At 42.7% G+C, this 26,822-nt stretch overlaps 1 protein-coding gene across 6 annotated transcripts in view; it reads right to left on the bottom strand.

Annotated features, from left to right (window-relative positions):
• The window catches only part of RBMS3 (RNA binding motif single stranded interacting protein 3), a gene marked incomplete at its 3' end in the record, with an annotated part of 742,271 nt that overhangs the window by 640,070 nt on the left and 75,379 nt on the right, over positions 1 to 26,822 (bottom strand). For 2 of the 6 annotated variants that reach the window (XM_083405007.1, XM_083405006.1), the window contains exons 1-2: positions 4,804 to 4,836; positions 2,997 to 3,125 (exon numbers count right to left, since the gene is read on the bottom strand). The exons of the other annotated variants lie outside the window; for them this stretch is intronic. In XM_083405007.1, coding sequence (XP_083261133.1) covers positions 2,997 to 3,008 — 12 coding nt within the window. In that variant the 5' untranslated portion in view covers positions 3,009 to 3,125; positions 4,804 to 4,836. Of the gene's footprint in view, positions 1 to 2,996; positions 3,126 to 4,803; positions 4,837 to 26,822 lie in introns of those variants that run through there. 6 annotated transcript variants of the gene reach the window in all.

The following is a 26,822-nucleotide window of genomic DNA, read 5'->3' on the forward strand; positions in this document are numbered from 1 at the left end:
ACCCATAGTCACCTTTGACTGGACTTAACCGTCCAGGGGTCCATTACCATTACCTTTTACTATAGACCTTTATTCCGGTCTTCAAAGTACAGATACATATGTACAGAGAGAACTACTAACACTATCAGTGCGCTAGCTAACTCTGCTGTGTAAACAACAACAACTCACAGTCTCTTCCCCTAACTCTCACAGATTCAGAGTCAGATCCTGACAACAAACAGTACGGCATCAGGACATGCAACAAGACCTAATGAAAGCAATGCCCTAGAAACTATTATACCCATCTCTACATTCCTGAATCAATGGGAGAGTGAATGACTCAACAAGTCATACACTCAACCTCTCTGGGATTGCTATGGTAACCCAGTGTACCCAGCCCCCTTATTTCAGAACGCAGTGGATGTGCTCCTCAAGATATGAGGCCAAGCACTGCGTCATTTAAACCACTGTTCACATTGCACCATCATGGCATGCTCAGCAGCCCCAGCTGCCAAAAGCACTACTGTGATTTGACCAATGTATGAAGAAGCTTAGCATGCATACATTGGTACACATCTATTTCAGACTTATCTGTTGTATATAAAGTATTGAGGAAGGGTTAAAAGAAAAAGGTACTATTGTGGGCAGTAATATCAAAGATAACTTTCGTTTTACAGGAATCAGTGCAACAAGAAAAGGCCGGAACAGATACGGATATGCCAGTCATTTTTTAAAAAATCCATTCATTATACTTATTCCATCAAAATTCATCAGTTCAGAGTCTCTATGGAACTGCGGGGATGAGCTTTGATGGTCTGAGTATAATGAATGGATTTATGGGAGTATAGCATCTCATTGGCAACGAATGTCTACAGATATGTTATATATCTGTTGAATTTTTTTACCAGCAAATAACCATTGAGATGTTCAAATCATTTATTACTGATGGGATAAAGGGGGGGGGGGAGGAAAAAGGAGGAAAAAAATCCTTAGACAGGTTGAATTCCTGTCAAGATTTATTGATTAGCATTTTCAGACTTCTGTTCTTTCCTTTCCATTTTAAGGTATTACATTTTATTTGAAAGCAAGATTATTTAGTACACCATTTTTATTCAAAGCAAAATAGAAAATGAGACAGGAAGTTATAGAGGATGGTCATATTTGTGGGTCTTTCATTTCATAAAATAAAACAAAGCTATTGCTATTGCTATTGCTATCAGCAGGGAAAGCCCAGGTGGTAGAGCATCTGTTTATCCGATCACAATGGCTCAGGTTCAGTCCCTGGCTAGAAGTCTGGAGAGTCACTCTCAGTCAACAAAGACGATACTGAACTAGACATTTAAGATGGAGGAGATATTAGTCCTATCTCATTTGCACTTCCCAAACCAATAAGCAAACTGAAACTGAGGTATCCTTTGACATTCATGCTTCTTCAAATTTTCTGATGCAATTTTCCTACCCAAAAATGTTCACAAAAACACATACATTAGTGAATATAAAGTCCCAAAATGACATTATACTAGGGGTAGTTAACGGTACTTCCAAAAACTAGGTAAAATTGTGTGAAAGAATTGGTGGAAATGTGCTTTAAAATGCATACACGTTTCCATGAAGATTTTTTTTTTGGGGGGGGGTGTATATGAGGTGTGGATATTGGGTGAACTGCACATTAGGTTGGGGGCGGGAATTGACGAATTCATCCATTTCTACTAGATTGGCAAATGATTTGATATGAGGGCTGATTTGGTATAAGGCAACTTCCTGTATTTCAATGAAATTAATTCTAGATCACGTCTGAGTGGCTAAAGGTCAATGATGAAATGTATTTTAGGGTTGAGTAGACAATATTCTACACTGCCACACTGTCACAACTGGCTACATGAGCCTCCGCAATGATCACATTACAACAATTCTAATGGGTTCTCGTTAAACAGGTAAACGAAGAAGCATCCATGGGGTAAGTTCACAGTTAAGAAATAATATGCATGTTTCCTCAGAAGTAATTCAGCAGGACTTACTTCAGAGTAGACATGGATAGGATTGCAAGTGACTAACTCCCATCAGTTTCAATGCCACCTATTTTTGCTGATTGTTCCTCAGAGCCGCATGGTCAGTACGCTTGTTTATATGGCCACAACTTTTCCCATCTGCCTTACAAGCTACAAATATAAATAGAACCTCATATAACATAAAATGGCAAAACAGTGATAGCCCTACTCTGGAGCATAAGACCAGAACCAACGGATTCAAGTTACAAGAAAGGAGATTCCAACTAAACATCAAGAAGAACTTTCTGACAGTATGAGCTGTTCGACGGTGGAGTAGACTCCCTCAGGAGGTTGTGGACTCTCCTTCAGTGCATATTTTAAAGCAGAGGTTGGGTAGCCATCTGACACAGATGTTTTAGTTGAGATTTCTGCATTGCGGGGGTTTTGACTAGATGACCCTCCAAATCTACAATTTTACGATTCTAGGATTCCAAATCTACAATTTTATGATTCTAGGATTCCAACTGATTTTTTTTTCAGGACAGTTACACTATCCAGTTTCATTGGGCAGCCTAAAAATTATACATAATACAATTCACTCTGTTTCGTGGCATTCAATTAATCTGAACAACAACCTGCAAAATGATTTTAACATCAGGTCAATGGCCCATCTAGTCCAACATCCTGTTCTCACAGTTGCTGACCAGGTGCCCATGAGAAACCGGCAAACAGGATTTGAACACAACAGCACCCTTGTCCCTGTGGTTTCCAGCAACTGGTAATTTTTAACTTACAGACCAGACCACCCACCTCCACCCCCACCCTGATGCAAAAAGGCAAGGTGCACTTAGTAGCTGCAACTTAATATTCAACAGACTTCTCACATTCTGCTCTTTTCTTGCAATTTTAACACTATATAAACAACCCAAGGAACCTGTGGAATAGCAGGGTATAAACTGAGACATTAAACACATTGGAAATGGAAGCTTTGTTTCACTGCCAAATATTTTTTGGGCACAATCTGCTGACCTTTCCTCTCATTCAGACGCCATTCAAAGGAATGGAAGCTCCTTGGTGGACTAAGCCCTGGATTCCTTTGCTGAAATGTTCACTCCTTCTATAGCTCATTCTTATTCTCTCCAAAGCCCGTCAAAGAATCTAAATCATGACATGGGGAAAGGTTAGACAGGCATTCAAATTTGTCTGTCACTGCAGGAGAAGTGATGCAATGTAGGGACTGCAGCAGCAATAACAGTGAAAATCTATCATTCTTACTTCTTCAAGCACCCCCCCCCCTGCAATACGACAGAAATGCATCTCAGCAGTAAATTCTTCTAAGAGCCCCTTAAATCTATCATGCTAATTGCAAATGTGGAGTAGCCATTTGTCTTGTCCTAGAAGTATCGTAAGACGCAGATTTGTGCTTTGAAAAGTTTCAAGGAAGAATCCCTAGGCGGCTTCTTATAGCATAAAACTCTATAGCGACACTGCACTGGACTAATCTTTCCAAAAGGACACTGCAGAGCAGTTTAGGGTTTTAAAAAAAGAATTAAAGTGAGGAAGATTGGTAGCCACCGAGAGCATGTTCCTGCCCTGTGTATATGCAGACAAAAATGTGTTTGTTTCGTATGACCATTGCATTTTAGATTCAGGGACAAAATTCCTATCAAACAGTATTTTCGTGACGAGTAATCTGTTGCTGTTTTCCCAACAATAACAGCAAAACGCACCAGTCTGCACAAAGTGTGAAGTGCAAAAAATATTCACAATGCACAGTAAACATTTCAGATTACGGTAGTTCCAAAAATATGATGAAAGGCTGCCCTCTTCAGCCAAAAGTTGGGAAAAAAGGTGCCAAGAGGGTCTAAATGTCCTTTAGAGCAAACATTTGGGGAAAACTTTACTAAATAGTCTATATTCCACTGTACTGTACAACAGTTAATTCCGCTGAAGTGGGAAATACATGCATTCAGTAATGTGTGTGTAGTAATCTATATTTATACACAAGAAGTAGGGAAGCTGGTATACAGCAGAAATGGCTTAGGATGCTGGCTAATAAGGATGTAAGACAGCATCAATTTCCATTCTGCCCTGTATTTTATTTTGCATGCGGTTTTTCTATATATCCTCTTTAATAACCACCATGGATTACCTTTTGGTTTTTGTGTGAGGGTAAACTTAGATACTTGGGAGACTCAGGTAGAATTTGAACAAATAAGAAAGGTTTGTTTTACAGCACGAAGTTGATAAAACAAAGACTGTGTCAGGAGATATAAAATTCTTTCAGGAAACAGTTATTTATACTGAATATAGTAGATGTTACAGGCTTCTAAACAAGCTTAGTTGCTTACGCTTCAGTTAGATGTTACAGGTTTCTAGACTAGATGGTAAACACTTAGCTCATTTGGACTTATTTTGCTTCAGTTCTTTAACTTAGTTGTTGTATAGGTTTTATACAGCTTGATGCTTTTGTTCTTAAACAAGCTCAATGCACAGCTTAATACTTTGGTTCCTAACCAAGGTGGTTACCCAACCTTTCAATAATCACACTCCTGAGGTACTTCTAGCAGTTTAACAGACCAGGGGGTCCCCACACCCCTCTTAACTGGTTTGAAAGCCTTCTTTTTCTGAAATATCTCTCCGCTCCTGACTGAAATGAGACCTAAGTAGACTGTAACCTCACAGCTTCTACTTCTCCCGCTCAAACTCAGCCTCCCAGTTCACTCCTGTCAGAATGCTCTCCCATGACACTGAACACTGTCTATCGTAGCTCAGAGACTCCTTTCTCTAGCTGCAGGTATTTTCCTCAGAGTGGATGTTGCGCACAGACCAGAACCAACTCACCCCCTTCAACTATCTAAACTCTCTCTCAGAAACTGCTCCTTTTATTTTCCCGCCCAAAGTTCAGGCTCCACCCTGCCTCCAGCTAAAAGTCTTGATAGCCAATCAGAGAGCAGCTCCAGCACTCTGGCAGAATAGTAGCCAATCAGAGAGCGGCTCCAGCATTCTGAGACGCTGCATCACCCGACTCTGCTCTAGCTCAGGTGTCCATCACACCTACATTTGTACTCAATTGTTCAAAGGGGACTGGGTTCCCTGCCACGTAAAAAAATATTTGAGCCCACAATTAACCTCTCTCAGCCCATTGAGCTATCGGAGATTTCAGAGCCATGGCAATCATGGGGTATGCTTGTAAGGGAATTAGTAGTGAAGACATTGGGGAAAGCCTAGACTGCCCTTCTTTTCCATACCATTAGAGTGGCCCAGGCATAGTGATTTCCTATGTTCATTATTAATATGCTGTGTTTTTAATGATTGAAAGGACAGTGTCGAAAGAGGGCCTTGATTCAACATTTTTTCTCTTCCAGTTATCCAATTGTTTTTCACTCAATCTAATGGCAAAATGTAGTTGTTACGTCATTGCACACCATTCATTTCAATGCAAAGGAAACCAATGCAAATTGGGAAATAAGGCATTTATTGATTTCTGTTCTAGACATGGACAAATAAGCAAACAACAACAATTTCTGCTTCCTTTTCTGTGTTGTTGTTGGGTTTTTTTTTGGGGGGGGGGTGGAATTCTCTGACATCTCTACTGGCTAAGAAGCACAAATTTCTTTGTTCAAATCTAGTCCCAGCCATTAGCTCCCTAGGTGGTCTTTGATAAGCCACTGTCTCTGAACCTCAGTCCTCATCTGCAATAAGGGCAATAATAATACTGACTTTTATTGCGGGATTATTGTAAGGATGGCAGGACAATAATGAATGTGAAGTGCTATGAACACCATTTTGTTTGTTTGTTTGTTTGCTTGCTTGCTTGCTTGTTATCCAAACCGTCCTCCCATAGGGGTCCAGAGCATTAACAACAAGCCAAAAAAATAAAATGAAAACATATTTAAAACAATTAGAATACAAACCTCAACTTTAAAAGGCTTGTTGAAACAGTAGCTGCCAAAAAGACAACAGAGACAGTGACTGATTCATTGCTGCTTATTTAGTATGATGACTTATATAACTGCTTTTAAAAAATGTTTATTAAAAAGCAATCAGTGTGTTTTTTTTAACTGTATCTCTTTTTTAATTTATGTTGTGAGCTGCCATGGGTCCTGCACTGGGAGAAAGCAGGATATAAATGTGTGTGTGTATGTGTGTGTGTGTGTAGAGAAATCAAATGTTAAGCATTATTAAGCATAAGTGATGGGTTAAAGGAGTAGGAACTGTGTTGACCCCCAGTTGTTCTTTGATTACAATTCCCATAATTCCCTGCTGGCTGGGGTCAATGAGAGTTGGAGTCCCCACAACTGAAGGGACAGATATTTCTCATACCTGTATTAAAGGATGCCTGGTTAAGTTACTTCCCTTCTAAATACTCTACGTGAATATTAGTGGGACAACTAACCATGTGTTGAAATGCAGAGCTGCAATTAATGGAGTTGTTTCAGTCTCTAGTGTTTACTTAAACTGTCATATATCTAAGTGCTCTGAACAATCACGTGAATTTTCAGTAATTGGCTCTTATCACATTTGAATTTGTAACAACTATGATCAGCCTCATTTATTTGAAGCAAAATTGTCATTCTGGGATTTTACAGCTGTTTCTGAAAAAACCTAAAATGACAATTAAATTATTATTCACTTTACATCTATCATGCATTGCCAACATCTATTTATCGCAACAGAACCAGGGGTAGAAGTCAAGCTAAATACAGGCTTCTCTATGAAGTAAATCTGATGCTGCAACGTCTAGTATATAATTCACATATTTCAATGACAAAAATATCTTAACAAGCTCACTATAACTTCTCATTTCAACTTCAGATGATAGAAAAGAAATTTTAATTAAAACAGAACAGAATGGACAGTAGGGACATGTTGTTTGAATGGTCTGGACCTTTTTTTAGTGATCAGGGTGGAATAAGCACTGCAATTTTCTTTTGCAAATATACACCATGCCTTCATCTGAAAAAGAAAACTAAAGCAATTTTTAGTAAATTGTGGGTTGTTGTTTTCTGTAAGTTCCCCCACCACCATCTCTCCCCCCCCCCGTACTCCAGAATTGTAAAAGGTGCATAGCCCCAGTGGCGTAGCGTGGGTTGTCAGCACCCGGGGCAAGGCAAGTAATTTGCGCCCCCCCCCCCCGCTGCACTGTCCCTCCCCCAGATAGTCCCTCACTCTCTCTCCGCACCGCACCGCACGCCTGGCACCCTCCCCTCCACAGTGGGCGGCGACCCGGCGGCTCGGATCGGATTCGCACAGCCAGCACTGCAGTGAGAGAGAGTGAGTGAGCCAGGTAGGGGCAGAGAGCTGCGAGTGCGAGCACACCCCCCCCAGATGTTGCGCCCGGTGCAGCCGGCCCCCCCTGCACCCCCCACGCTACGCCACTGCATAGCCCTCCAGATTTTGATGGACTCCATCTCTCATCCGTCCCAGCCAGTATAGCCAATGGTCAGAGATGAAGGGAGTTGCAGTCCAGCAATGCTGGGGGCGGGGACAGGGAAACACAGGTCCCCCAACCCCTGCTATACTCAGGTCCACAGTCTGCATTGGCTCCCAGTACGTTTCCGAGCACAATTCAAAGTGCTGGTGCTGACCTTTAAAGCCCTAAACAGCCTCGGTCTTATATACCTGAAGCAGCATCTCCATCCCCATCGCTCAGCCCGCACACTGAGATCCAGCGCCGAGGGCCTTCTGGCGGTTCCCTCATGGCGAGAAGTGAGGTTACAGGGAACCAGACAGAGGGCCTTCTCGGTAGTGGCGCCCACCCTGTGGAACACCCTCCCTTCAGATGTGAAGGAAATAAGCAGCTATCCTATCTTTAAAAGACAGCTGAAGGCAGCCCTCTTTAGGGAAGTTTTTAATATTTAATGCTGTACTGTTTTTAACACTTGATTGGGAGCCGTCCAGAGTGGCTGGGGAAACTCAGCCAGATGGGCGGGGTATAAGTAATAAAGTATTATTATTATTATTATTATTATTATTATTATTATTATTATTATTATTAAAACGAGAACAGATTGGTATACCACACCAGGTAAGAGGCATGCAAATCAGCTTGTGTTTCCTACACCAATATAATTGGAGCACTTTTTGCAGGGCTTGGTGGGGTACTGTGGCGGATTAGTGCCTATAAGAAACTGATGGATTGCACATTTATATCTCTGATACAAACGTCCTGATTCTGCTTGTTCATTTCTTTGCTTGCTAGAACTTTAGTTGGGACCAGATGCAAAAGGCTGGCTCAAGGGGCACAAAAGAAGGGTGTCCATGGGCAGATTAAGGGTGTGCAGGAGCAGAGCATGGATCCAAAATCCCCGCCCCCCTCCAAAATCCCCTGGCATGCACCCCAACCTGGAAGAAAACTATGCCCACCCCAGGAAGAACAAGAAGAGTTTGGATTTGATATCCCACTTTATCACTACCCGAAGGAGTCTCAAAGAGGCTAACATTCTCCTTTCCCTTCCTCCCCCACAACAAACACTCTGTGAGGTGAGTGGGGCTGAGAGACTTCAAAGAAGTGTGACTAGCCCAAGGTCACCCAGCAGCTGCATGCGGAGGAGCGGAGACGCGAACTCGGTTCACCAGATTACGAGGCCACCGCTCTTAACTACTACACCACACTGGAAGTGGTATAGTCCATTGCCTATTGTTCCAAATGGGAAGGAAATTGTTTTTTAAAAAGAAAAGAAAAAGAAAAACAGAAAAGGATAGACGTATGCAAAGTTGTTTTCCCTCTGCTGGCAAGTGTCCAGACTGCAGGGGTCAGCAAACTTTTTTAGCAGGGGGCCGGTCCACTGTCCCTCAGACCTTGTGGGAGACCGGACTATATTTTGAAGGGAGAAAAATGAACGAATTCCTATGCCCCACAAATAACCCAGAGATGCATTTTAAATAAAAGCACACATTCTACTCATGTAAAAACATGCTGATTCCCAGACCGTCCGTGGGCCGGATTTAGAAGGCGATTGGGCCGGATCCGGCCCCCGGGTCTTAGTTTGCTTACCCATGGTCCAGAGGATTCTGGGAAAGACAGGTATGTACCTCCTGCACCTTGCAGTCAGCGAGAACCCATGTCTTACATGGGAGGAAGAGGGAGGCCCAGTCTTTTCATACAAGTTGTATAAAAATATAGCGTTCTTACATGAACCAAACCTATCACCAGTCTCAAATTTCCTAATGTGAGTTACTGGCATATTATATTTAGTGATGCTTAGTGGTGTCTTTCCCCCTTGATTTTCCACATGTTGTTATATGAGTATGATATGTTAGAAGCTGTAAAAAGAGTGAGAAGCCTCCAGCCATTTTGGACATGCCATATAGTGTCTCTCCTTCCTTCCACATTTTGCCCACAGCATTTCAGTGTCCTTTGTTTTGGTCACTCTTTCCTATTTCCTGCTATTCCCTGGAACCAGGTATGAGACAAAACTACTACAAGGTAAAGTTTACCCTAGACAGAAAAAGACAAACAAAGCTCTGGGAAGCTAATCCAAGATTAAATAGCCAAACACAATACTGGGATTTCCCCTCACTTATCAAAATTGTGATGTTTAGGAATAGTGAGGTGGAAATGGATCAAAGATAAATTCACTTTGAGGGAAATCATATATCTGTTAAATTAGGACTTCCATTAAAAAAAAAAAAGTTCAAATGAGAAATAAACATATTTTAAATGTTTTATTTTCTGCCTTAATCGGTTCTGTGATCCAAAATTAACTACAGTGACTTCTCTGTGATAAGGCACAAGATTTTGCAGACACTGCTTAGAAATTATTATTTATTTTTTTTGGAGTGGGAGTCTCAGCTGATAAGTACAAATCTCTTTCAGCTCTGTCACTTTTGTCAATTCCCTACCGATTAAGATTCACAATAGTGAGCATCCCAGGGCTATCTCCCTATCTAGGCTGCCTCAAACGGTACAAAAAACCATAATATATGAATGAAACAATTAATCAAAAGGAAGGCATGTCATTCACAACCATGCTTTTAGATTATCTCTGATAAAATGCCACTCAAATGGAAATAGGCGAGGGACACAGAGTATGAAAGAAAACCAAAGACAGGAAGATAGAAAATGTTGGGTTTTTTGGCTCAGTTGAGCCATTTACCTCTGTGTAGCACATACACACACCATCTGGTTTGCCTTTCGAGCTCAAGTGCACAGGCCAGCTTATATACATTGTTTTACTTGAAATATTTCTAAACCACCCTCCCATCTTCCTTGAGGCTGCTTGCAAAAACTCTTACAACCAAACCCTATGAGGTAGGTTAATCTCAGATATAGGGACTGGCTCAATATCAGGTTTGGTGAAGCAGTGGTTAGAGGGCTGGACAAATAACTGGATGGTCCAGGATAAAACCCCTGTGCAGCCAATGAACTATCTGGATGAGGTAAATGGGATGTGGGTGGCGCTGTGGTCTAAACCACTGAGCCTCTTGGGCTTGCCGATCAAAAGGTAGGCAGTTCAAATCCCCACGACGGGGTGAGTTCCCGTTGCTCTGTCCCAACTCCTGCCAACCTAGCAGTTTGAAAGCATGGCAGTGCAAGTAGATAAGTAGGTACCACTGTGGCGGGAAGGTAAACAGCATTTCCATGTGCTCTGGTTTCCATCACGGTGTTCCATTGTGCCAGAAGCGGTTTAGTCATGCTGGCCACATGACCCGGAAAGCTGTCTGTGGACAAACACTGGCTCCCTCCAGCCTGAAAGCGAAATGAGCACAGCAACCCCATAGTCGCCTTTGACTGGACTTAACCATTCAAGGGTCTTTTACCTTTTTTTACCTATGTGGATTAACTTGGGCATGCCACTCTCTCTCAGCCCAACAAAGCTCTAGGGAGGATTTAGGAAATTAGTTCACTGTATATGGATTCTAATATAGAATTACAGGCAACAACCTATTTAGGCGTGTCTGAATGACACACAATTGCACACATGTGCATGGCATCAAACCCAGAAGTAGCCCCGAAACGTCATAAAGACGCCACAAAAGGGGGCAGGGCAGAACAGGCTTACATGCGCTCTCCACCAATGTGTGCAGGGATCTGGAACATAACCCTCGGGCAAAACAAGGATCGCTTGTACCTCATCTATGCCCATCCCCAAACACTGTGCGGACTGGAATGTTAACTTTCCTTTGGTTTTTTTACTTCTCCAAATTTTGTAATGAAATGCGCACCTCAAAAAAAAGAAAAGAGTACAAAATTGCTTTTCTTTTTTTAAAAAAGGTATATTTTAAGATTAGATATATTTAGAAATGTGTACACTGAGATAAAATATGCAGTGAAATAATATTTTACGATTAGAATGCATTTTAGGTTTGTGTTTAAAATACATATTTAAATACAAACAGAAGGCCACCCTGCTTAGGGAAGTTTTTAATGTTTGAAGTTTTATTCTGTTTTTAGTGTTCTGTTGGGAGCTGCCTAGAGTTGCTGGGGAAACCCAGCCAGATGGACGGGGTATAAATAATAAAACTATTATTATGATTGATTGATTGAGAGAGATTCATGCAGAAATGGGGTGGCACACATAATGAATGCGCAGACGTTGGAAATAAACTGATCCACCCATCCCTACCTACTCTTAATAGACTGTTGAGAGGATAAAAGGGAATGGAGAACCACGGATGATGCCTGCAAGAATAGCGAGATATAAATGAAATACATAACAATGAGTCACCCATTTGGCATAATTGTAGAGCAGGGATTTGAACCCAGGTCTCCCAAGCCAACACTATCCACGACACCAGAAGTGGCTTCCAGATGTCGCTGGGACTAGAACTCCCATCATCCCCAACCACTGTCTATGCTGGCTGGGCCTGATTGTAGCTGTAGTCCAAAAACATATGGAGGGCAGCAAGGTGGCTGCCCCTATACTTGTTATCGTATTGCCTAGAGCAATGCTATCTCAGGGGCAATAGCAGAAAATGAAAGCAGTCTGTGCCAGCAAGTTATCTGCTGGGATCCCGGCAAATGCCCAAGGATGCTGGCCCTGCCCTCCAGAAAGGTAAAGGTAAAGGTAAAGGGACCCCTGACCATTAGGTCCAGTCGTGACCGACTCTGGGGTGGCGGCGCTCATCTCGCTTTATTGGCCAAGGGAGCTTCCGGGTCATGTGAACAGCATGACTGAGCCGCTTCTAGCGAACCAGAGCAGCACACGGAAACGCTGTTTACCTTCCCACCGGAGCAGTACCTATTTATCTACTTGCACTTTGACGTGCTTTTGAACTGCTAGGTTGGCAGGAGCAGGGACCGAGCAACGGGAGCTCACCCCGTCGCAGGGATTCGAACCGCCGACCTTCTGATTGGCAAGTCCTAGACCCTGTGGTTTAACCCGCAGCGCCAACCACATCCCTTGCCCGCCAGATAGCACTAGCCAAAGTAAACTTGGTAGGAGACTGATGCTAAGCAGTTGCTCTTACCGGCAACTTCACCTCTTGAGATTCTGTTGAAACGCTCTGGCTTAACCTAACTTCATCATAGGGGAGTTTACTTGCTATCACTCATGCTTGAACCAGCAAGAGAATTTAAGTAGATGTTTTGCAGCCACATCTTATGGCAAGATGGGGGAGCCTGTGGTCCTCTGGATGTGGTTGGACTTCAATTCCCATCAGCCTCAGCCAGCATGATGGAAGTTGTAGTTTGGAATCATCTAGAGGCATAGCAGCGGAGGGGGCACAGGGGTGGTTGCCCCAGGAACAAAATTATTAGGAACAAAAAAATTCAGCACCCCGTGCTGCTTCAATAAAGCTGCACACTTCCGTCACTGGGCTCTGTTGAAAACAGCTTCTTCATGTAAACCAGGAAATGACCTCTCCTGACAATGGAACGACTCTTCTTTTCTTATCTCTGTGGCTACAATCTCCTGGATGACTTGGACACCATTACACAGTTGAATGAGCATACATACTCTGTCTGTTTCCCTCCCACCCACCTGGCAGCCCCGGGCACTGGCAATCCATGCTATGCCACTGGCAAGAGGTTCCGCATCACGTCTTATGGCATGGCAATGGAGTGTATTTATGCTGTGCTGAGCAGAGCTGCTACAAGCATACGCTTAGAATTAAAGACATAGTGATTTTGTTGAAGTCTTTCCCTGCCTTCATGAATTTATAATCCTCCACTGGCATTAACCTTGGGCTTTTAAACAAGTCACCTATTCTGAATTTTTGTTTTAGGGGCAGCAAACAGTATATATTAAGTAGTCATACAGAAACTAAATCAAGGTTAAAAAACTCTGTGAACAATATAGATCAGATTGTGCTCAGTTAGCCATTACTCTTGGGTGGTAAAGATTTGGTTTGTAAAGGAAGGTGTTAGAGATTGCAAAGCATAGTTATGAATGGGCTAGTCATTTTCTTCACTATATGATCCAGTTTCAAGTACAGTGTAAGACAACAATCTTTAAGTCATGCAAATATATGATGAGCTTCCAAAATATTGGTAATTTGCCAGTGAAGCCCATTACTGCTATCATATACCTATCAAGACAATGCTTTATTTATGTTTCTCGGGAACAAGCTCCCAAAAATTTGCTGCAGTTGGTTTGATTTCCTAACAATTAAAATATAGCCCTTTTATCTCCTTCAGGTATTCAGTTTGCAGTCTAAAACAAAGATGAACACTGACATCTTAGCTTTTTTCCAGTCAGCATCCCTGAGTATGGTAATTTATCCCTGCAGAGAAACAGAGGGGTGTCCACATTGTTACTCTTAGGGTCTCACACGCTCTTAAATTGTGAAACTGCTCCCACGATGTTAACATGATTGCGTTATGGATTTTCCAAAATGACAGATTATGGGGGGGAACTGCAAATTAAACTTGATGGTGTTCTGCAGTGTGCATATGCTTTTAATTTCTCTTTTCCCTCCCCCCACTTCTAACGGGGATATTTAGGGGGAATGTGGTAATGCCGGTCATTTCGTGATTGTGTGCAGTGTGCGAAAGGGAAGTCACATCACTGAAATAATACAAGCAGGTAGATGTGCCATTTTATCAAAACTACCTACCTACCTGTAGCTCGCTGTTGACATTAACCAAGCAAAAATAGATGAAAGGGGCACTATTTTAAATGATTAGAAAAAAGTATTGCATTAAAATCTGAACAAATACTTTCCATTTAGTAGTCCTTGCAAAGTAAACTAATTTGGCTATTTGTTTGTCATCCGACAAAGAATGTGTTCACCCCATCCTTCTCCCCAAAAGTTTTCCCAGCGCACCATGTAACAATAAATAAACGCTACTGTGGTCTCACTTGTCTATTTATTACGTTTTTCTATCACCCTTCCTCCTCCAAAGATCTCAAGAGGTACAGTATGTGCCTCACCCCTCATTTTCATTGTTAGAAATTGAGATATGAAAGCTGGGAGTTAAATGGCACCTTAAACCCAGGTTATGGGCGCAACAACGGAATGTCTAGGAGCACCTTTTTTAGTAACAAGAATAAAGGTAAAAAGGTAAAGGTACCCCTGCCCGTACGGGCCAGTCTTGACAGACTCTAGGGTTGTGTGCCCATCTCACTCAAAGAGGCCAAGGGCCAGCGCTGTCCGAAGACACTTCCGGGTCACGTGGCCAGCGTGACATCGCTGCTCTGGCGAGCCAGAGCCGCACACGGAAACGCCGTTTACCTTCCCGCTAGTAAGCGGTCCCTATTTATCTACTTGCACCCGAGAGTGCTTTCGAACTGCTAGGTTGGCAGGCGCTGGGACCGAACAACGGGAGCGCACCCCACCGCGGGGATTCGAACCGCCGACCTCTTGATCGGCAAGCCCTAGGCGCTGAGGCTTTAACCCACAGCGCCACCCGCGTCCGTAGTAACAAGAATACAAAGCTGTAAATGAATGAACTGCTGCTAAAACATTATGTTCATTTTTCACATGGTCTAGTCCTTCCCCTGCCCACCCCTCTAATATTCTTAAGAGGGTCTCTTCTCCAGTCTTCAGAGAGTAGCTGGAAGTGGGGAGGCAGAAAAAGGCCCTCCTTCCCTTCCACTCTGCAGTTTTAATCCAACATCTTAGGTGCCCAGAGCTCAGAAACTGCTTGTGCTAATGAAATTCCTAGTTGCCTAGAACAATGGGAGTTTTGAACGCTGCTCATATTTGTCCTTACAACAACATTATATCAAGTAAGTTGAGCCAAGCACCATTTCCCAGCCGGTGGTCAGCCATCAAGTTTCATGAATGGGTCTGCTCAGTTTAAGTTTGACACTTTATCCACTACATCACAAGTGGTCTTCCCCCTCTACTGTCCTTGCAACAACTACGTGAGATTTGTTAGGCTGAGTGTTTATGATCCCATGAGCTTCATGTCTGCATCGGGATTCGAACCCAGGTCTCCTCAATCCTAGTCCGGCACTCTACCACTGCACCACGGTGGTAGTGATGGGAATCTCCTTGTCAAAATTGTATTAGAAAAGGCTAATATATTACAAGCGAAATAAATCTGTGGATACAGAGTTATATTAGCTGCCAGCATTTGGGAAGAAGAACTTTCTCATTTATGGCAGATTATTCTCTAAGTGTCCACTCCAGGCCTGTAAGTATCTAACTTTCAAATCCCTCCCTCCTTTTCTAAAATCATTGGCAGGATAATAAATTAGATTGACCACCAGCTAGGGAGTTAAATGTTTGTGCTTTTATTACGTTGACTGCTTTGCAATTTTCAACAAGTTTGATAACAAAATGCTGCTAACATTCCTTGAAGAACTGGAGTCTCAGCCCAGAAAAGCATGATGAAAACACACAGCGATAGTAAAGTTTGGAGCAGGTCAGTTCAACTAAAAAGGAAACGAATCCTACCTTTAAAAAAAGGATGAACATGTAGGAAATGACCTCTGCTCCCCATCAATTCCCTGGGAAACTGTAGAAGTAACTGAACCACAGCAGAGTACAGGATTCAACTTAGTTCTGAACACAAAACATTCAATTTGTTTTTATCTCAAGAAGTAAGCAAGCAGAAAGATTTGGGCCATGTGTCTTGTCATGCTTGAAAAAACTAAGCATGTCCTTAAAACATCACCCTTTGCCAGTGTCTGACAACAGAAGTTGGATGAGCGCTTTCCAGTTTCCCCACAACACAGTAGCTTTTTACAGTCACCGTGAAATCAGATCCGCAGATAACTACTAGGTTATCTTTTGCATTAACACGGAAGGCTTGAAGGGCACATCATCTTGCTGAGCAAAATCTGATCTCTGCAAAATAGCGTTCCCCTAACCTGATGCCTTCCAGATGTTTTGGACAGCAACTCCTATCAACCCCAGCCAACATGGCCTAATGGTCAGGAATGATGGGAATGGAAAACTGGGCAAAGGACTTAGGACATAACATACAAATGGCAGATTGGGAGCGGCAATGGAGAACAGATTTGAAATTCACAGCATGAAAGAAAATTATATGAAAATGAGTTATCCAAAGTTATCCAAAATGTATAGAACAAGCTGAATATTTGTTGGAAGTGTAAAGAAAAGGAGGGTACCTTTTGTCATTTGTGGTGGTCCTGAAAGATAACAAAGTCTTTTTGGGGAATTGATATACAATGAACTGGAAAAAAAATAAAAATGTTGGCTGGACTTTAAAAATAACTTGTAAAGAAATAAAAAATATGGGTAATTCAGAGAGATGAAAACTGTGGAGAATGAGATGATGTGTAGTTTTAGAAAAAGTGTTTTAAGGACTCTTGCAGGGGACAGCGGGAAGTTGCGAGATTCAGAGAATCTCATCTATGGATGTGGGGAAAGTTTTTTCTCTTTATCATTTTGAATTTGTTTTTGTAAGAACCAATAAAATATATTTAAAAAAAACAAAAAACGGAATGATGGGAATGGTAGTCCCAGAAACCAGGAGGGCACCAGGCTAGGGAAGGCTCCATACAAGTAACCTCTCTACTAGCAAAGTCTCTTCTACCTGTACAGAAATCTGTGCACCATGGAAGGTTAAGACCGTGTGGCATAATGGTTAGAGTGCTGGACTATGACCTGGTAGACCAGGGTTCAAATCCCCACTCAGCCTTGGGACAGTCGCCATCTCTTAGCCTTAACAGGGTCGTAGTGAGGATAAAATGGGGAAGAGAAGAACCATATACAGTAGTACCTCGGGTTACATATGCTACAGGTTACAGGCGCTTCAGGTTACAGATTCTGCTAACCCAGAAATAGTGCTTCAGGTTAAGAACTTTGCTTCAGGATGAGAACAGAAATCGTGCTCCAACGGCGCGGCAGCAGCAGGAGGCCCCATTAGCTAAAGTGGTGCTTTAGGTTAAGAACAGTTTCAGGTTAAGTACGGACCTCCGGAATGAATTAAGTACTTAATCCGAGGTACCACTGTATACCACCTTCAGATCCCTGGAAGATAAATATGGTATATAAATGTAATTAAAAAATAAGAACCAGATCGTCCCCAAGTTGTGGACTGCTAGCACTGACAGAATACTATGAGAGGGAATTTCTACTTTGGGGCGCATCCTGCCAAGCAGTGCAGTGGTGAATTTTACCACCATTAGCACTCTCTCCCTCTGGGCTTGTGTGTGAGAATGAAGGAGGAGGATTGCCATATATTTCAAAAAGTAAAACCCAGGACACCACAAAAACTCCTGACCTTTCTTTAGGAAGACCCCAAAGTTGTTGAACTATTTTTTCCCCATAAAAGATGAAAAAAGGGGGGCAGAACCCTCACAATCTTTCAACTGACTTGCCTAAGATCCAGGGCAAAGCACCATATTTCAGAAATACCACCTGGCCATCAATTCTGCCTTTGAAATCCCGGTAATGTCTGGGAAAATCCGGACGTATGACAGCCTTAAGTAGCTTGTCTTGCTGCTGTCATAGGATGCCCCCCCCCCTCTCTAAAACAAAAAAGGGTCATGAGCACAATAATAATAATTTATTATTTGTACCCCGCCCATCTGGCTGGGCCTCCCCAGCCACTCTGGGCGGCTTCCAACAAAGATTAAAAATACATCAAAATGTCACACATTAAAAACTTCCCTTCAGATGTCTTCTAGATGTCAGGTAGTTGTTATCTCTTTGACATCTGTTGCATCAGCAACAGCCTTTGCTACAGTAGACTAGAGGGTAGCTACTTCTGCATTGGCCCCAAAGCCATAAAAACGAGGACGCAGATTTGAATATGCGAATTTATATGCTAATTTAGAAAATGATGAGTACAGTTAATCTCATTGTAATTGGGAGCACTGTCGGCATAAGGCAAATGAGGTGCAAACAGTTTTGTTTTGGGTGCATCCTCCTGGAACCTGAACAACATCAGACCATCCCTATTCCGATTTTCACTTGCACAAAATTAAAACACAGCAAGTAATTTCCACAATGATTCCCACCTGCTTGCAGAATGATAATCTGTTTGAGCAATGGGACTTCCAGTTTTTCCTCTCCCTCCAGTCTACTCCAGAAGGCCCTACAATCTTCTGAAGCAGATTTGGAGACTCGTGGGAGGATGCGAGGGGGGGAGGAGGAAGAAAAACTCCATATCACCCCACTTTCTCATTTCCAAGGTCAAGGAGGTACCAGATACAGATTTAAAGAAAATGAGGAGAACACCCCAGACATTCAAATAGTAATTTCTGTAACATGCTACTCAGGTATCTTGTTTCAAAAGGAAGAAGAACTCGCCTTTTAAAAGCCAAACCTTATAATAATTGCTATAATAGCGGACAGTTTTTTCTGGCATGCAAACCCCTTTGGGAGAAAAGCGTCACATGCTGGGGTTCTGCTTGCGCTGGAACTGTTGAAGGCACAGGAGCCTTGCTGGGGAAATACTTGGCAACCCTAGTCATAACATGAAAATTGCTCTCCGATCCGAAGGAACTGAGGCAGCCCCCTAGATGAGCTCCCTTGTATTTTGACAAGTGTGTTATGGTTCAATTTCTCACTTTTCAGTGTTAATCACAAAATCTGAACCAGTTTTCCATAAATCTCTGTAGAAAAATACATTTCAAGTGTGCGCTGAAGTGTTTTGAAACTACTGAAGCACTCAAGTCACCGTCTGTCACTCTGAGTGGCACACAGCAATTTAAAATTACTGAAGCTCTTAAATTAAGTGCTTAAATGTAAAGGTGATCACTACTCTGGGGGTATGAATTGTAGAGCTATCCGAACCATCAGAGCACTTCAATTTTCTCTAAGCAGGTCATTTTGGGGAGTGATAAGGAAACCTTTGATTGCCCAGAATACTCTGATTTAAAGATAGCATTTAAAGTTCTCAATTCATCTTTACAAGCACTTTTGTTTGGGTGGCACATAACTCCCAATCAAACTGACCTAAAGTGCTTGAACTCTAATTTGCCTCTCCCTTTTAATGAACTATTTCCTCCTAATATTTTTTCCCTCTTGCAAACGAAAGCCTGTATTTTAAAGGGATTCTGCCAAGTTCACCTGCAGACCATAACCAGAAGACATGCTGGCTCAGGAAGGTACCACGTCAACTGATGGCCCATCCACATGATGGCTTCCTTCATGATGGAAGCAGCAGCATCCCAGTGCCCCACCCCCACCCCACTGTTCAGGTAACATAGGAACTGGACCTCAGGCAAAGGAGCTTTTCCATCCTCCTGTTCTTTTCCCTCCGACAGGAACATTCAGGCCCACTGCTAGCAGTCAGCCAGGTTGGACACTGGCCAAGGGCCCTAGGTTTTTGGACTGAGTCCTCACCAGTCCAGCCCACCCGCACTGCCCTCCCTGGCATCTTTTCAACAGTGGGCAGAGTAAACATGTGGTGGCCACTGAAAGCAGAGCTGGATCTTGCCCTGAACCTGTGTATTGGGAGGTGGGGTAGACCAATGTCGGCATTGTGCCAAGGGCACCTAAACCTGAAAGAAGAATCTGAAAGCAGAAAGTCTTAAGAAGAAGAAGAAGAAGAAGAGTTTGGATTTGATAACCCACTTTATCACTTCTCTAAGGAGTCTCAACACGGGAGGTGCTGTGGGTTAAACCACAGAGCCTAGGGGTTGCCGATCAGAAGGTCAGCAGTTCGAATCCCTGCGACAGGGTGAGATCCCATCGCTCAGTCCCTGCTCCTGCCAACCTAGCAGTTCAAAAGCACATCAAAGTGCAAGCAGATAAATAAGTACCGCTCCGGCGGGAAGGTAAACGGCGTTTCCGTGCGCTGCTTTGGTTTGCATATAGAGCGAAAATATAGAGAGCGAAAAATATGGTACATGGAGGGAGGGCACTTCTCACTGGAGCGAATGGGGCTTCAGCCCCAATGCAAACTGCAGTGAGGTCATGTTTACGCACACAACTGAGAGAGAGGCCACATCAAATTTTGACTCTGGCCAAGGACGCCATTGGCATGCAGACCCAAACACATTACGTCCTTGAGGAGGGAGAAAGTTTCCCACCCTCAGTTCAGACAATACTCAGTAGATGGAATAATGATCAGATTCAGTGCACAGCAGCCAGGTTCCCCTGCTGAAGTTCAAGTTTCCACCTGGAGTGAAAACACAGCACAGTGCAATGCTTTTTTGTCACGTCAGAGAATCTGTAAAGAGTCTTGGGGAAATTCTGGCAGGAGATCCCATCCAGAGAGTATCGTCCAGTCCAGCCTTGGCTGCAGGCCCAGAGTGGCCCCATAGAGACAAGGTTAAACATTCAGCCATACCTTAAGACCTAAGTGCAAAGCCCAGAGTCTTCCTGAATTCTCAGTGCCGGTAATTCCCTGGGCATTGTTGCATTTTGCAGTTTTCTCCTGCTCTTTCAAGGTTACTGCAGCTCAATCGTTTGACTGCTCTGTATCAAGTTCTATTGCTTTCAAGCATATTATTTTTACACCCTGATTTCCACTGGTCCTGTATCACATACTGGCTACAGTCCCCCTTCACACACCCAACAGGCACACTTGGTTTTTGTTACATCATGACACAATAACCTGTTAAATGCAATATTATATTTAATATGTTTGTTGATTTTAAACTTGAGCGGGGCATGATCAGGACCATCAGGGTATTATATGAGGGATAACCAGCCAACATGCTGAAGTCTAATGAATGTTTAAAGGGGTTAATACCATAGAGTAAGCTGTCCTGCCAGGCTTAGTGAGGTCACTTTGGCTTACCTTGGGTGGAAAGGGTAATCAAGCATATTGTTGTATTCAGTACCTGAGAAGCTCAGCACGTGAAGAGGCTAAGCTGGAGCACATGGCTCTCACAAGCCATGCTTCCTATACCAATATTTTAGGAACATCTACCACTGTAACATTTTGCTGTCTGTACAACTTTAGCTGAATGCTGTAAGGAAAAGCACATGAACCAGACCTTTGAAGAGTTTGTAAGTAAACCAAATTTTAACTTAACAAATGTTTGATTTTCTATGCTGGGGAAAGAGGGAAGTTCTGGAACTCACAAGGGCATATTTTAAAAGTCTAACAGTCTATATTGATGTGCTCTATTTCGCTGCATATTTTGTGATTTTAAATCTCTGCTGGGGTTCTCTCACCAAAGAGTACGTGCCCCAAACATGGATATGGCATCCAGAAATTCTTCCCTTTTACACCTATATCTTATTTTATTTTTTCCTTTAACCAACATTATATCCTTTCCCCGTGACACTGTTCCAACAACAACAAACAGCCAATCATACTATTGATTATCACTGGGGGGGGGGGGTTGTTGTTGACCTCATGCCATTGAGAGAAAGGGTTGACCACTCTACCTGAATGCCTACCACTACCTCACAGCTGCAGTTTAAATACCAACTACTAAAACAACAACAAACAGATGTGTTAACTGTATGCATATCTTTTGCCACAGTTCAAAGGGGTGGTAGAACTGAAACACAACACATCACATCACTTTTTCAGTGTCCTGTTGAGCTCACCCAAGCAGGGCAGAAGTCACAGAATCATAGAATTGTAGAGTTGGAAGGGACCTCAAGGGTCATCTAGTCCAACCCCCTGCGATGCAGGAAGTGAGGGTGGGGTGTCATTCCTGTGCTTCTTCATCCTTTTTCAAGGTTTTGCTGGCTCATGATGCCCTCCTCCTGGAAGGGACATTCACTATGCCCACTCGAGGAACAACATAGTTGCATCCCTGAATAGGAGAGAAAGTTAGGGGAATGAGGCGGCTATGGATCTCCCCTGTCTCAGCCTTTAGTGGCATCAAAGAACTTAAGAGCGTAGCACAAGTCCTTCTGAACCAGACCAAAGGCCCATCTAGTCCAGCACCCAATTCTCACAGTGACCAACCAGATATGTTAAGTGAAGTCCCCAAGCTGGACATGAGCAAAATTGCACTCTCTCCTTCATGTCCCCCAACAAGTAATATTCAGAGGCTTACCACATCCAATACGGGAGGTATTACACAGTCATCATGGTTAACAGTCTTTCCTTCCATAAGTTTGTCTAAAGCACTTTTAAAGCCATCCAAGTTGATGTCCATTACTACATCTTTGGGTAGTGAATGCCATTGTTTAGCCATGTTCCTCCAGGACTTTGGCCAAGGCACAATCTGACCCCCTCTCTCCTTCTGTAATAATAATAATAATAATAATAATGTAATTCTCATAGAATTCTACCCAATGGCTGCTATTAATTTGATTCCAAATTGATTTTAGAACATATTTTAATTAATTGACTGTGTGATTTTATGTACACTGTGCTATTTTTACTTGTTAGCTGCTCTGAGCCCAGCTTTGGCCAGGGAGGGCGGGATACAAATAAAAAATTATTATTATTATTATTATTATTATTATTATTATTATTAGCTATCCTTTTGAGTGTCCTGAATCTTTCAATATTCAGCTCCATTGGGTGACTTCTAGTATGACATGGGGGAGGGGAAAACCCTCTCCTATCCACTTTCTTCATACCATGCGTAATTGTATACACTGCTCTCATGCCCCTGCTTACTCACCGTTTTCCCCCGAAACTAAAAAGTTGCAAAGCTTGTAACCCTTTTTTTTTCCATAGGGGAGCTTTTCCAGCCCAGGACCATGTTGGCTGTCCTTGTCTGAACCTCTTCCATCAGTCTGTGATATTGTTTTCGAGGTGAGATGACCAGAAACACACGCAGTATTCCAGATGTGAAAACATGATAGATTTGCATAACGGCATTACAATATTTGGAGTTTTATTTTCAATCCTTTTCCTAATGATCCCTTATACAGAGTTCACCTTTTTCACAGCTTCAGCACACTGGATCAACATTTTAACGGAACTATCCATCAGAACCCTAAGATCTCTTTCCTGATCAATTAATACAAGTTAACATTATAAGTGTGTGTATTGCACCAATGTGGTAAAAAAGCACCATAAAATGCATAACAATGAAATATAACATAAGTTCTGAAACTAATTTGAACCACCACAGAATAAAAGAGAAAGCCAACAGTAGAGGACAACAGCAGTGAAAGCATCTAAAAAGCACCAGCATGTGGTTTTTTTGCTGAAGAACTCCTTGGAGAATAAGATTTTACCATTTCTTTGTTTAGATAATTTATATACTGTACTGCTTAGCATTTTTCCCAATAAAAAAATCTCTCAGTGGTTTACAAGTATCACAAATTGTTACCAAAACAAGTCAGAAAACAACGAAGACATTACAAAATGTATTCTTAAAAACAACACAGTCAGCAGCTGAACAAGATAACCTTTCTAGAAATTAGAAAATTCCTGAGTAAAAAAAGAAAAGAAAAGAAGGTTTTTTAAACAGACATTTAAAATATCCAACCGAAAGGAGATTCTAGAATCTCTTTCAGAAGGGTGTTTACAGTTGAAAAGGCCTACTTGCTCAAGGTTTTAAGATGTCAGGGTCTCCTCTGAGGAATGCAAAGATAAATGTGTCCTATTGCATGGGAGGCAGTGTGCTATGTACCCTGGTTCTGCTAGGTATCCTTCAATTGGGGTGCCACTACTGAGAAGGCTCACCGTAATGGCCATCTGCCTCACCTGAATTGGTGGACGCACCCAAAGAAGGGCCTCAGAAGATCATAACAACAACTAATTCAATTCCTTGCTCAGCCATAAAGTTCACTCACTGGGTGACCTTGGACCATTCACCATTTCTTAGCTAACAGGGATGCCATGAGGATCACGTGAGATAGCCCACAACTATGCATGTTGCCACCTAAGCTCACTCAAAGAAGGGCATTACACAGTTTGATACCACAGTGTGATTATGAACGACGATGATGAACCTTATCGTGTTACATGTGTATCATTCAGTTAGCACAACGCCATATATCCTTCCGTCTGGTGTGCAAATCAGAACTTCAGAAGGCACGCTAGCAATGTTGTCAGGTGGAATAAAAGCACAGATAAAATACTGGCTTAAGAGATAAAGATGGCTGACAAGTCTTAGATATAAATCTAGTTCACTCCGGAAGCTAGGTACTATATTAAGAGATGCAGCTGGATGGTATTTAAGAGGGGAACATCTCAACACACAGAACCATCTTATATTTACTATGCTCTTATAGCTTTTCCCAAGTACTATCATCAATTTTCCCGTTCCCGTCAAACCAAAGTCTTATTCCACAGAGCTTACATCATTTGTATCTCATCCAAATGGCAGCAGTCTTGTGAGTCAAGAGTTGGCTGTGATCTGGCCATGTGCAGTTTCACTGAGTTTGGCCATCCAGCCTCTCATTGCATCGCCTTCGTTTTATGTACACGTCTTCTTAGATGTCAACGTAGGCTATCCCCCATTTTGCACACATTCATGTTGAAAACCACAGGGTTATATATCATGCCTTTGATTTGCAGGTTACCTGTTTAAAAGAAACAGGCAAGAGGTCTGATTAACTTCATATTTTTAGGCCGTCCAGATCCAGTAGGCCATGTCTGAAATCTGGGTCCTAGCCAAAGCGTCGCAGCTTGAGCTCATCTTCTCCACTTGTAACTCGTCCAAAACAGAGGTGTGAGTTACATTGCTGCTGGATCTGGCATATGAAAAGTCACCGCTTTTGACCTCCCACCCAGTGGTCTCAAGCGGGAAACAGAAATGCTTAATTTACAGGAGGCTCACATCTGGCTTATTTTGCTTCTTGGCTCTGCACATATCACACTGCTGCAGGCAGGTTCGACAAGGATTCTGCTGGTGTCAAAAGTGGGAACAGTGGTCTGGGCAGGTATTGTTTCATAAATTGGGGCTGGATGAATCCCTAGCCGGAATTAAGATTGCTGGAAGAAATATCGACAACCTCAAATATGCAGATGACACAACCTTGATGGCAGAAAGTGAGGAGGAATTAAAGAACCTTTTAATGAGGGTGAAAGAGGAAAGCGCAAAATATGGTCTGAAGCTCAACATCAAAAAAACGAAGATCATGGCCACTGATCCCATCACCTCCTGGCAAATAGAAGGGGAAGAAATGGAGGCAGTGAGAGATTTTGCTTTCTTGGGCTCCATGATCACTGCAGATGGTGACAGCAGCCACGAAATTAAAAGATGCCTGCTTCTTGGGAGAAAGACGATGACAAACCTAGACAGCATCTTAAAAAGCAGAGACATCACCTTGCAACAAAGGTCCGTATAGTTAAAGCTATGGTTTTCCTAGTAGTGATGTATGGAAGTGAGAGCTGGACCGTAAAGAAGGCTGATCACCGAAGAATTGATGCTTTTGAATTATGGTGCTGGAGGAGCCTCTTGAGAATCCCATGGACTGGAATAAGTTCAAACCTATCCATTCTTAAGGAAATCAGCCCTGAGTGCTCACTGGAAGGACAGATCCTGAAGCTGAGGCTCCAATACTTTGGCCACCTCATGAGAAGAGAAGACTCCCTGGAAAAGACCCTGATGTTGGGAAAGACAGAGGGCACAAGGAGAAGGGGACGACAGAGGACGAGATGGTTGGATAGTGTTCTTGAAGCTACCAGCATGAGTTTGACCAAACTGCGGGAGGCAGTGGAAGACAGGAGTGCCTGGTGTGCTCTGGTCCATGGGGTCACTAAGAGTCGGACACGACTAAATGACTAAACGACGATGACAACAACAAGCTCAGTGGCAGAGCACCTCCTCTGAGTGCAGAAGGCCCACGGTTCAGTCCCCTGCATGTCCAGGTAGGTCTGGGAGGGAAAAAATATCTGAAATCCTGGAGAACAACTTCAGTCAGTGTTGACAATATTCAGCTAGATCAGTATCTCCCAACTTTGGGTCTCCAGCTGTTTTCGGGCTCCAGTTCCCATCATCCCTGACCGCTGGTCTTGCTAGCTATGGATTATGAGAGTTGTAGTCCAAAAACAGCTGGAGACCCAAAGTTGGGAAACACTGAGCTAGATGGACCAAGGATATGACTCAGGATGAAGCAGCTTCTTATGGTCCTTCAGTACCATAAAGAAACTGAAAAAAAATCACTTTAGACCAGGTTGGACTATTTATTCAGCTAGCCCAGAATTATCGATTCTGGCTGGAAGCCACTCACTAGGGTCTCCTGCAGAGGTCATTCATATCACTTGCTACCTGAGATGTTAGAGATTGATTCTGGGACCTTCTGCAAAGAAGAATGTTGTCTACCACTTAGCTACAGTACTTCACCAAAATTTCCAGGTTTCTTGTGCCATAGCCTTTCTTGCGTAGAAAAGAAAACTTAATCTCTCTCTCTATCAAAGAAAACCTGTATTGGGGGGGGGGAGGGACCCTGAGTGTTTTTTTAACCCTGAGCCAATGTATACCCGTTAGACACCCAGTCCTACTATTTCTAAGCAGTGTCCTCTAATTTTGATCCTAGCTGAGTTTGAATTCACTGTTTTATTACTACTTTGCATTTTATCAACTCCCAATGTTCACCTTGGTTTTTAACTGCTCGTTTCCTCCTGCTAATTTCCTGCTGCGGCTTCCCAGAGAGTAGCCATGATGAACTAAAATAATTGCCATTTGCAAATTTGTTCTTCTGTTTTTAAGCATGATTTTAATAATA

This window comes from Podarcis tiliguerta (genome assembly GCF_965153285.1).
Source record: "Podarcis tiliguerta genome assembly, chromosome: 12".
Lineage (NCBI taxonomy): Eukaryota > Metazoa > Chordata > Lepidosauria > Squamata > Lacertidae > Podarcis > Podarcis tiliguerta.